Source organism: Triticum aestivum, chromosome 2B (assembly GCF_018294505.1).
Source record: "Triticum aestivum cultivar Chinese Spring chromosome 2B, IWGSC CS RefSeq v2.1, whole genome shotgun sequence".
Lineage (NCBI taxonomy): Eukaryota > Viridiplantae > Streptophyta > Magnoliopsida > Poales > Poaceae > Triticum > Triticum aestivum.
In genome coordinates, this window is record NC_057798.1 from 394,189,631 (window position 1) to 394,201,687 (window position 12,057).

Below are 12,057 nucleotides of genomic sequence, written 5' to 3' on the forward strand. Positions count from 1 at the left end.
TCGAGACTTGGCTCAGGCGCACACTTAAACTGTGTCTACTCGGTTTGGCGTCTCTCAGAAGAACGATCGATAGGCAGCGATCACACTTCCGCTGGCTCGAGGAAGGGGATGCAAACTCAAAAATCTTCCAAGCTGTGGCGAATGGTCGGGGAGCCAAAAACTTCATCCTGCATGTGAAGTAGGGCGAGGAGATCATAACTGATCTGATCAGAATGGAAGAGGTCTTCTCAGACGCTTTTCATGCGCTCATCGGTACAGCCAACGCTAGACCATATACTTTGGACTTGGACTTTTTGGGTATTGAGGAGACAGACTTGCATGACCTGGAGGCCATCTTCACTGAGGAGGAAGTGTGGGCAGGGATCAAAGAACTGCATCCCGATCGTGCTCCCGGACCGGACGGATTCATTGGAAAGTTCTATCAATGCACATGGCCAGTGATCAAGCAGAACATTATGTCGGTCATAATGAAACTTTATGTGGGTGATGGAAGAGGATTTGCCAAGCTGAATAGAGCCCTCGCTGTGCTGATTCCTAAGAAAGCGAATGCGGAGCTTGTTAGCGGCTTCAGACCGATCAGTTTGCCTCATAGCATGTCCAAGATCTTTGCTAAGCTTTTGGCAATAAGAATCAGACCGCACATGAAGGACCTTGTCACCTTCAATCAATCGGCCTTCATCAAAGGTTAGTGTCTACATGATAACTTTCTCCTGGTCAGACAAGTGGCCAAGAAGATTGCTTAGAGGAAGTGCAAAGGTGTCTTCCTCAAGCTGGATATCTCGCAAGCTTTTGACTCTCTTTCTTGGCCTTTCTTGTTCGAGATGCTCAAGGCCAAAGGTTTTGGACAGAGGATGATCAAATGGTTGTCAATACTACTGCAATCCGCGTCCACCCGCATCATGGTCAATGGTCTGCATGGCAGGAGCATCACACATGCGCAAGGGCTTCGCCAAGGAGACCCGGTCTCCCTCCTCCTTTTTGTTATCGCAATGGATGCTCTGACTGCGGTGGTGACTAAAGCTTCTGTGGATGGTGTTCTAAGCTCATTCGGAGGCATCTCGGCAGTTCAACGTATCTCCATATACGCAGACGATGTTGCTTTCTTCATCCGCCCATCGCTCCAAGATATGCAATTCGTTCGGGAGGCCTTGTTGGTTTTCGGTGAGGCCTCCGGCCTTAAAGTGAACTACAGCAAGTCTATGGCTACCATCTTCAGAGGGGAGCAAGAGGATAAAGATAGGGTGACTAGTCTGCTTCATTGTGCCCTAGCTGACTTCCCTATAAGATATCTTGGGCTCCAACTCGCCACCCGTCAGTTGACCAGGAATGAATGGCAACCTTTGCTGGATATGGTCAAAAAAATGGCTCCGGGCTGGCAAAGAGGCTTCATACAGAGGGCAGGGCGCCTGGTGTTGGTTAAATCGGTTTTATCAGCTAGACCAGTCCACCAACTGCTAATCCTTAATGCGCCTGACTGGGTCTTTGAGGAGATTAACACTTGGATGTGCTCCTTCCTCTGGGCTGGCAAAGACAAAGCCAATGGTGGACAATGTTTGGTGGCTTGGAACACGATTTGCAGACCCGCGAGCTTTGGTGGATTGGGAGTGAAAAATCTGAAATTGCAAGCTCTGGCGCTAAGAGTTAGATGGGAATGGTTAAGCGGAGTGGACAAGGACAGACCATGGAGCAATCTGGCACTAATGGTGGATGATGATGCGAGAGAAGTTTTTGATAGTCTAGTTGGCATTAAGGTTGGCAGAGGTGATCGCGTGCTCTTCTGGCATGACAGATGGATTCATGGATACGGAGCCCAGGATATCGCTCCAAGCATTCTAGCGATGGTTCAAACCCGGGTGATTAACTCGCGAACGGTTGAGCAAGCGCTGGTAGGAGAGAGGTGGGAGCAAGACATCATTGGGGACATGCCCTTCATGGCCCAGATGCAACTGATGCACCTTAGGCATGCGATAGCCACTATTTGGAGGGATGCCGAGGTGGAAGACAAGTTCTCCTGGCCATGCTCAGGGGAGGAGGGCTCTTATTCGGCTAAGGCCACATATGCCAGACTTTGCCAAGGATTGATTCGGGCACCGGCGGCCACATGCATCTGGAGAAGTTTAGCTCCTCTTAAACTCAGGATATTCATGTGGTTGGCTTCGCAGCACAGGATATGGACTTCGGACCGGAGAGCTCGCCATGGTCTACAAGATCAACCTTCGCCTTGTTTCACGTGTCTGCAGAGCGAGGACAACGCGGAGCACATTCTTGCCCAGTGTGTGTATGCACAGGAAGTGTGGTTCACTTGCATAGATGAACTGCAACTTCCAATCTCGGGGCCGACGGTAGACGATACCATGGTGGAATGGTGGATCCAAAAACGAAGAAGCGTGCACTCAAGCGAGAGGAGGGTTTTGACAGCTTTGTCATCTGCACGGCTTGGACGCTCTGAAAGCAACGCAACGCACGAGTCTTCAACGGGAGGGAGCAACAAGTGCAAGCTAGAGACCTTGTTCGCTTAATCTTAGATGAACTTAGAGAGTGGAATTTAGCTTTTAACGGTGTTGGAGGCCTACAACGATTTGTGAGACATTAGCTTAGTTTCTTTTTCGGTTGGAGCGGGTGCTCCCATGATGATGTTCGCATCATCGTGTGGACTCTTGTAAATCTTGTTCTTCTTCTTCTATAAAAATACGGTACACGATTGCATACTCTCGAAAAAAATATAATCCTAGTCAATTAGACCTTAACTAGATAGGATTGTCAAAAATATATGAAGTGACGATTTTAGAAGAAGCTACGGAGGGAGACGATTCTGCCCAAAAGAACCGGCCCTAAATCGGACACTTCACATCGTACGCAACAGAGCAAACTCTTTAAAGTTGGACCGTTCCACACACGATTTAAACATGGTCAGCTGACCATTCCACACACGCAGCTTGACACCTTTTGACTTTTAAAGTTGCAAACACCTCACGAGTCCAGCCTGATCAGCTAGCTTCGTGTCACAACCTCAGTTTTTCTTCCTCCTGCCTCTGCCTGTATATCTCCGGATTTCCAATCCCCAGTGAGAGATTGCTTCCGTCTACCTCCCGAGCCCCAGCTTCCCTCTCCAATCCCCCTTGTCCGTGTGGTTTAGGAGCACCGCAGAAACAACAATGGAGATGGGTAGCTTCCCCTTCTTCTACGTCGCCGCCATCACCTTTCTCACCGCCCTTTTGCTCCGCTCCTTCCTCACCAAGAAGCGGCGACGGCTGCCACCCGGCCCGGCGCTGGCGGTCCCGTTCCTTGGCCACCTCCCCTTCCTCAAGAAGCCGCTGCACGCCACGCTCGCGCGCCTCGCCGCGCGCCACGGCCCGGTCTTCTCCCTCCGCCTCGGCTCGCGCCCCGCCGTCGTCGTCACCTCGGCGGAGCTCGCCAGGGAGTGCTTCTCCTCCGACCTCGACGCCACGCTCGCCAACCGCCCGCACTTCCCGTCCGTGCGGGAGGTCTCCTTCGACTACACCGTGCTCACCCTCGCCAACTACGGCGCCCACTGGCGCGCCGCGCGCCGCGTCGCCGTCGTGCACCTCCTCTCCGCGCGCCGCGTCGACCTCATGTACGACGCCGTCGTCGCCCGCGAGCTGCGCGCCCTGGTGCGCCGCCTCGCGCGCCTTACCGCCGGCGGTGCCGCGGCCAGGGTGGAGCTGAAGCGGCGGCTGTTCGACCTCTCCCACAGCGTCCTCATGGAGGCCCTCGCGCGGAGCAGGAACACCTACTCCGACGACGGAGCGGACATGTCGCAGGAGGCGCGGGAGATGAAGGACGTTGTGGACGCCATCGTGCCGCTCGTCGGTGTCGCCAACCTGTGGGACTACCTACCGGTGCTACGCTGGTTCGACTGGCGAGGCGTCGGGCGGCAGCTGGCGGACGTAACGAGCCGGAGGAACGCCTTCATATACAAGCTCATCGACAGGGAGAGGCAGAAGCAGCAGGCCGCCGCCGACGAGCATGAGGAGGAGCAGGGCATGATCGGCGTCATGCTCTCGCTGCAGAAGTCAGAGCCCGACCTGTACACGGACACTTTCATCGCCGCCCTCGTCGCCGTGAGTCTCGCAGCTTCCATTCAAGCTCCGTTACCTTATTTCAAACTAATCTTGTCGTATTTGGAATTTTGGATGGAAGAATCTTCTTGGCGTCGGGACAGAGACGACGTCGACGACGACGGAATGGGCGATGGCGCTCCTGCTGAACCACCCGGCGGTGCTAAAGAAGGCACATGAAGAGATCGACGCGCACCTCAGCGGCGAGCCGAGCCGCCTCCTCGACAAGAAGGACCTGCCCCACCTTCCTTACCTCCACTGCATCATCAGCGAGACGATGCGGCTGTGCCCGGCCGCGCCGCTGCTGCTACCACACGAGGCCGCCGCCGACTGCCAGCTCCACGGGTACGACGTCGCCGCGGGCACCATCGTGCTCGTCAACGCGTACGCCATCCACCGCGACCCGGCTGAGTGGGGACCGGCGCCCGAGGAGTTCAGGCCGGAGAGGTTCGAGCATGGCGGCGCCGAGGGGAAGCTCATGATGTCCTTCGGGATGGGAAGACGCAAGTGCCCCGGGGAGAGCCTCGCCATGAGGACCATGGGTATGGTTCTTGGCACGCTCATCCAGTGCTTCGATTGGAAAAGGGTCGGGGATGAAGAGGTCGACATGGCCGCCAGTTCCGGGATCGTCATGTTCAAGGCCGTCGCTCTGGAAGCTCTCTGCACACCGCGAGCCGGCATGGAAACTCTTCTTCACAAGCTCTAAACTGAAAATGGTTAAAGGAAGCAGAAAATAATTGGAACAAAAGAGTACACACACTAGTAGAAATATACTGTAAATAACTATAGTGTAATTAAGTCTTTATTAACTCCACAATATGTACACATTGCATAGTTTGTACTACCTTTCACAGCAATGTTCTTGTGAATATATCTTCGCGGATGCACATTGTATGGCATCCCTAAATTATTTCACAATTTTTGGAAACTCAAAAAACAGGAGGTGTGAGAATATGAGTTGCACATGCAATTAGTTGCCATATTACTTTCCCGTGGTTTCAATGACCAACAAATGAATCACTTACCGAAAGTATAATGTTATTTATGAAAAGAGTAGCATATTGCAATGGCTGGCAAATTAGCAACTTAATAGTAAAAAAGTAGTAGTTCAAAAATAAGGAGTGTGGCGATTCGGTGCCTGGTCGGGAACAGTAAAATCAAATAAAATACAAAACAAATTCAAAAGAATCTGAAATTTTCGGCATCCAAGATGCCCGAATGAGTGATGTGAGTGCAAAACTTCGTGTGTGTTTGGACATTTGAGGAGGTTGTGACAAAAAACCAAAAAAATGGCTTCAAAAGAAACTTTGAATAAGAGTACTATTAGGATCCGGAAAAAAAATTTGTCTAAGGTCCTAGAATGTCCAAACACTGCGAACATTTGCACGCTCCTTGAGCACCTGAGCATCTTCGATGATTCTTTTTACTATTTAAAAAAAAAACTGTTCACCAAAGTGAGATGAGCCCGGGCTCATACGCGTATTACCGAAAATTAAGCAACTTAATAGTAGTTCAAAATGATATGATAATGCTGGAACAAACTCAAGGGCTTAACTTAGTAGTAATTCAAAAGGTAAAGCCACATTCAGGATCGTAACTGATGTGTCCAAATTAAAAATGAGTTTACAGCTGCGTAAGATCAAATGCAAAAAAAGACGCGAGTAGAAACATGTAAGCATACGCAACTGATTCATCTGTACAACTGGCCACTCCATCATCAGCTCAAACACATACCATGCATATCCTTCATTGTATCATGTGAACTCGATTGCTTTTCCAAAATCCACTCTGTAGTGAAAAGAGAGCGAAATGTAATCAACACTTCAAACTCCAAGTAAGTGTCACCGCTTTGAATAAGCGGTTAGCTATCTCAAAAACAATCAACAACTCAAAAAAAAACTCCAAGTGTCTTTACAAAAGAATGCGTTTCCGCTGCGGGGTTCCACTTTAGTTAATCTGATGGTTCACTCATCAAGGGCAAAATATTCTCTGTGTGCCGAAACACCCCTCGGCAATTTTAATTGCCCTTCAACTTCTCCCCGAGGATTTTGTTCAATAAAACAGGACTTGCTTTACCTTTCGATGCTTTCATCACCTGGAATCAATTTAAATAATATGATCAGCTATCGGGACTGCAGGGGCAAAAGAATATAGTGAGGGGAACACAGCTCCAGATGCAAAAATATCACAAACCTGGCCAGCAAAAAATCCCTGCAACTTGGTTTTCCCAGCCCGATACTGCTCAAGTTGCTTCGGATTCTCGGCGAGTACTTTATCTACCATGGCCTCAATTGCTGCTGGATCTGCTATCTGTCATATCCAGTAGTACAGTTTTTCACTCAGAAAAAACCCAGGCAGAAATTAAAGGCACTGAAATCTCATCTGCTACAGTAGACTTAATATAGTAGTAAATCAGAAGGGCGCATCGATTTTTTTTTCTCATTAGCTTCACGATGTTTGTTTCCTCAGCACAGCAGGGCCGCAGTGATCATAATATCTGACGACATTCAAACTACTGTGATTCGAAATGGTTCTAGTGTGACAACATTACCTGAACCAAATCTTTCTCCTCTATCACCGACTTGACAGTTCCGCCTTTGGTAATGAGCTCAACAAGAATCTGCAACGGCAGAATCGGAAATGGTATTATAAACTAACTATGACTAAAGGTACTAAAACCTAACAAGACCAAGTTTTTATAACAGAAAGTGTCAGGAAGGCATGCAAAAATTTCAGAATAACTGAAGTACTAAAGTTCATTCTTGTGCAATCTGCGAAAAATTCCCCAGAGGCAGCAGTGGAAACAGATAGTGTTTTCCTTTCCTATTTTGAAACTTATCTTTATCATAGCCACCCAACTATACAAATCTTATTTCTTTTTGTAAGTGAAAACTATGCAAATCTTCAGACTGATATAGTGCAAAAGAAACTGTCAAAATTCAAGTTTTGGCCATCATAATCAGTGCGGCACCATCGAATGGAAGAGACTGCAAACAACCCAGAAGTGCTTCAACCAAATCAAAGTCCAAAAGGCGTGACACACAAACCACAATACTTAAGAATAGTTACCTCCTTGCCAATCTTCCCACTGATAGTACCATTCTTTATGAATGCAATCAGTTCAGAAAGCTCAAGAGGTGTTAATTTAATTTCATCAATAGAGAGCTTTTCATTCTTCAGATAAGCCGTAATGTCACCCATGATCCAATTAGCAGCTAGCTTTGCATCAGCACCACGCTCAAGTGTAGAATCAAAGAAATGAGCAACCTGGGAGGAACATACACATATCACACTTTGAAATATACTTCAGTAACATAACATGCATGACAAAGTAAAAATGAGAGTAATACAGAAGATAATTACAATATCATCATTAGCAAGGAAAATAACATCTTGCATGCTGAGCCCCATGTTCTCATAACGCCTACGCTTTGCCTCTGGAAGCTCCGGCATTGAATTACGAATTTCATCAACGTACTCACTAGTCAGAACAACTTCAGGAAGATCAGGCTCAGGAAAATATCTGTAGTCGGCAAGTCCCTCCTTTTTCCGCATTGTAAAAGTTTTCTGAGTGCAGACAATGAAACGAATTTAAAGATGGTAGAAAAAGACCAATAGGTGAAAACAAAAGTCAAACAGCAAGGTGAGGCAACAACCTGAGAAGATTCATCCCATAGACGGGTTTCCTGTACAATTTTGTCAGCCTGGCTTTCTTTGTGAAGAAGAATCTGTCGGGATATCTCATAATCTATTGCCCTACTTATTTCAGAAAATGAGTTCATATTCTTTATTTCAACCTGTCAGAAATTAGAATTGAAAGAAGCATGTGACGCCACATTGTCATCTTACAATAGCTACAAAAACTCAGAAGTTATCGCCTTTTAAAATAATGGTCATGTTGTAATGTCCATGGTTGCTAAGATTTCCTGATCTGTGCCAACGGAATTAGCAGCATAGTTTGGTGTAGTTCATGACTCTCTGGCCACTTCTTTTAAGACAAGATTTATTTATCTTGAACACACATCTGAACGCTGTAATGTTGTAACTAGAAGACCACCAAAATAGTGGGAAACACAACATGTCCAAGGCATGAAAACAAAGACCAGAAAAATATAAGAAATAGGAGCCAAAAACTAACTAATAAAAGAAGAGAAATGCAAGAAAACAGGGGATTCGGCAAAGCCTCAGCAACTGCAGCATTGGCAGGCCGAGCAGGCATGGCTGCCATCAAGTGGCCATGTGTGCAGACGCAGCTCCCATAGACAACAGCCCCTGCCTGTTTCCATATTTCAGACTCATCAAGGATGGATTCAACCAGTGTTGCACAATACAAGCGTGCTTGATCGAACAGACGGTCATTGCAGCATGCATGAAGGATTTTCATCAAGGATGAATTCAGCCAATGACAAGACAGGACGTTTTGAAGGCAAAGAAAAATAACTCAGGATAATAAGGGAAAATATCTACAATTTTTACAAGCATGCATGATTTTCTTTTCCTATACAAAGAAGTGAACCTATAAAAAATTGAGATATTTCATGCATTCACCAATTGGCTAACCAAATAACTTCTGATTCTACCTATATAACATGCAATGTCAGTTTTATATGATGTACTGAAAATATCTGAGAAAATCATAAAGGGATTTTATTGTTTAAACTGATAACTTTGCAAGAAATCTAGGCTTTAATGGCCTACCATGTGCTCCGGACATAAGTGTATTGAAGAATCATCAGATCATAACACTGATGCAAACATTGTCGGCATGGAATATATTAATACAGAATAAAAACAGTTGAGGAAGTCTAAAGTTTTGATGGTTACCTTTGTACCGAATTCTGATTGTCCAATGGGCCGGACAGATACATTGACATCACAGCGGAGGGAACCTTCCTGCATGTTGCCATTGCCCACACCCAGGTATCTAACAACCCTTTGTATCTCAGCACCATACTCAGCAGCCTCTATGCCTGTCCTCATATCTGGCTCTGAGACAATCTCTAGCAAAGGGACGCCGGCTCTATTTAGGTCAACCTAGCCAGCCAGAATAGCAACCACTTTAATGACTTCAAAGTTGTAGCTACCAGTACAATGAGCCAGTACATGATTATTTGATGCTGAATTTGCTCTATTTTATTACTTCTTCTCTCTATCTACTCCCTCCGTCCGGAAATACTTGTCAGAGGAATGGATGTATCTAGACGTATTTTAGTTCTAGATACATCCATTTTTATGCATTTCTCTGACAAGTATTTCCGGACGGAGGGAGTATGATTTTCTGTCAAGATTGGAGGAGCTAGTGCACAAGCACATTGTCTAGCGATGCTTTCACATAACCACACATGTAATGACACCTTTTTACAGATTTCCCAAACCTCGTGTTCTTGTATCAGATTTGAGAAGGCCTCTTTGCTTCTATGAAAGGCAAAGATCTAAACACAATGATCTGACATCAAGTGCAATTAAGCTGCTCTTGCCCCATGATGTGTAGGATTTGAATTATGTTTGATATGAGATTGGTCCTTACCTTCTGTATGACAGAAAGTACAGTTTCCTCTTATTATATGCCCCCTCTAGCATCAAATGTACAAGAAACACAATTCCCTGTATTACTTGATCTTCTTAGTTATAGTCCAATGTGTCAGAGAGTTCGTCTCTTAAGTAAATTCCACGACTCCCCATCTTTAGCTTTTGTGAATGCATCGGTTTAGAAATGTACTGTTGCGCTGTGGTGAATGTCAACTTTTCCATGATTCCAGGGCCATATCACAGAGCATGGCAGAATAGAATGAGAATAAAATATAACAGAAAACAGGTACTCCCTCCGTCCGTAAATACTTGTCGGAGAAATGGATGTATCTAGACGTATTTTAGTTTTAGATACATCCATTTTTATGCATTTCTCCGACGAGTATTTCCGGACGGAGGGAGTACTTAGTTAGGAAATAACAAGGAAAACCTGAGAAAAACTCCCAGATTCAGAGTGAAGCAGCTTGCCAGCATCTTCTTCCATATGAACCCGCGTGACCCCAAATCGCCTGTGACCACCACCAAACTCCATTGGAATATCCAAATCAAGGTAACCCTTCTCAGCAATCGGAATGTCAAACTGCGAAATCTGGTATCCCTTGGGCAGATCTGGGTAGAAGTACTGCTTTCTGTCAAACTTGGATGTCATGGAAATCTCACAGTTGAGAGCGAGGCCTAGCTTGACAGCACATTCAACAACCTTTGCGTTCAGAACCGGCAATGTCCCGGGGTGGCCCATGCAGGTGGGGCAAACGGTGCTGTTTGGCTGGGAGCCATAGTCGTATGGGCAGGAGCAAAATGCCTTTGTGATGGTTGAGAGCTGAACATGGGTCTCAATGCCGATCACCGCTTCAAAACCGTGTGTCTTCTGCTCCACTGCCTCCTTGGTAGCCTGTTGAATTGATTTGTGCACTGATTTGGGCTCACTAGTCTGCACACTCTCCACCCTAGCTGTGAAGTGGGCTAGCGGAGGACGTCGAGTGGTACAGAACAGCCCTGCATTTGCTCCAGATAAGGTTTGTGTTCTGATCCCTCGTAAGAGCGTTAGAGCCATTGTGGCCAATGTGCCTCTCGTCTACTGCAATTCACAATCTACTGGATGGGCAACAAACAGCCTGCAATAGGAAGAGAACAAAAAACTTGAATACAGACAGATTTCAGGATAACATGAAAAACCAATTTACAATTTAGCAGGCATTGTTTTCACTGAGTTTAGGTGGCTACACAAATGATAAATCGGTCCAATCCTCTCACGGCAATTCTCACCAAAGATGAATCAAGCCATGCTTGCTGTCCAGATGACCCAGAAAAATCAATCCTACTGTTTCCCAGTACCAGACTTGATTGCTGGTAACTCTGAAATTAATCTATGAGCCTTTTACCAAAGACAAAACCACCATGAAGTCAGAAATACTTAACCTAGTACGAATGCGGTATCGTCGGAATATTTGCTGAGTAGTACTCCCCCTGTTCCTAAATATAAGTCTTTCAGATATTTCAATACGGACTACTCCCTCCGTTCCCAAATATAAGTCTTTTTAGAGATCCCAACAAGTGACTACATACGAAGCAAAATGAGTGAATCTACACTCTAAAATATGTCTACATACATCCGTATGTTGTAGTCCATTTGAAATGTCTAAAAAGGCTTATATTTAGAAACGGAGGAAGTACATACAAAGCAAAATGAGTGAATCTACACTCTAAAATATGTTTATATACATCCGTATGTAGTTGTTATTGAAATATCTAAATATAAGTCTTTTTAGATATTCCACTACGGACAACATATGGATGTATATAGACATGTTTTAGAGTGTAGATTCACTCATTTTACTCCGTATGTAGTCCGTAGTGGAATCTCTAAAAAAGACTTATATTTAGGAACCGAGGTAGTAGAAAACTACGCCAGTAACCGATGAGATATTACAAAGTTGGCATACGAGCGAGTCCATTGCTAGGGAAGGGGGAAGGGGGAGCGGGGAGGGGAGCTGTACCTCGGCAGCAGCGACAGCGGGGAGGCCCGCCGGTAGACAGAGATAGACGGCGGGGAGGTGCAGAGCAAGGCGCGCCAGCGGAAGGGAGAAAGGAGAGGCAGTGGAGAGGGCTTGTTTAGGATGATTTTTCTTTCCAGACTAATCATCAATCACCACCAGGGGGCGAGCTGGGCCCCGAGAAAGGAAAACAGACTGATGGCCCCAGACTTCAACCCACCCATTCATTTCTCTCTCCCTGCAGGCCCAGCCCAGCCAAACTCAGCCCAGTGAGAGAGAAGCTGAGGCCATTAATCCCTGTCTGCATTGTCTCAAAAAAAAAATCCCTGTCTGCCTTGCTCTAGGCTCTAACTGGCAAAGACTTTTTTTTAGCTCAAAAAAAAAAAAAACTGGCAAAGACTTGAAATATACTTGACACGACAGTGCAAGTATACATGGCAAAGGAACTGGAGACG

General features: G+C 46.2%; 2 protein-coding genes across 3 annotated transcripts; one reads left to right on the plus strand and one right to left on the minus strand.

Moving 5' to 3' along the window:
- The first annotated feature begins 2,950 nt into the window (after nt 1-2,950).
- Nucleotides 2,951-5,046, plus strand: LOC123045097 (cytochrome P450 81Q32). The gene is made up of 2 exons (XM_044468031.1): nt 2,951-4,082; nt 4,162-5,046. Exons 1-2 carry the CDS (start codon nt 3,156-3,158, stop codon nt 4,783-4,785), a joined length of 1,551 nt encoding a protein of 516 aa, XP_044323966.1. The 5' UTR covers nt 2,951-3,155; the 3' UTR covers nt 4,786-5,046.
- Nucleotides 5,047-5,634: 588 nt separating this feature from the next.
- On the minus strand, nt 5,635-11,761 carry LOC123045096 (glutamyl-tRNA(Gln) amidotransferase subunit B, chloroplastic/mitochondrial). 2 transcript variants are annotated; one of them, XR_006421053.1, is made up of 10 exons: nt 11,606-11,761; nt 10,039-10,723; nt 8,904-9,113; nt 7,736-7,876; nt 7,443-7,646; nt 7,149-7,346; nt 6,631-6,699; nt 6,273-6,389; nt 5,995-6,174; nt 5,635-5,867 (listed from the first exon to the last, which is right to left on the minus strand). XR_006421053.1 is itself a non-coding variant. In XM_044468030.1 (9 exons), the coding sequence occupies exons 2-9, from the start codon at nt 10,660-10,662 to the stop codon at nt 6,097-6,099; spliced, it is 1,641 nt and encodes a 546-aa protein (XP_044323965.1). In that variant the 5' UTR covers nt 10,663-10,723; nt 11,606-11,761; the 3' UTR covers nt 5,635-6,096. The 2 variants fall into 2 exon arrangements, 1 of the variants encoding a protein (XP_044323965.1); XM_044468030.1 differs by having other exon boundaries at nt 5,635-6,174.
- Nucleotides 11,762-12,057: the final 296 nt, after the last annotated feature.

Bases quoted from the DNA above. Each gene is read 5' to 3' on its own strand.
- LOC123045097 (XM_044468031.1), top strand. From the start codon at position 3,156: ATGGAGATGGGTAGCTTCCCCTTCTTCTACGTCGCCGCCATCACCTTT. The intron at 4,083-4,161 runs GTGAGTCTCGCA...TTTGGATGGAAG, and splicing joins TCATCGCCGCCCTCGTCGCC to AATCTTCTTGGCGTCGGGAC.
- LOC123045096 (XM_044468030.1), bottom strand. From the start codon at position 10,662: ATGGCTCTAACGCTCTTACGAGGGATCAGAACACAAACCTTATCTGGA. The intron at 9,114-10,038 runs GTTTTCCTTGTT...CTGGCTGGCTAG, and splicing joins AATCTGGGAGTTTTTCTCAG to GTTGACCTAAATAGAGCCGG. The intron at 6,700-7,148 runs GTAACTATTCTT...CTGCCGTTGCAG, and splicing joins GTGGGAAGATTGGCAAGGAG to ATTCTTGTTGAGCTCATTAC.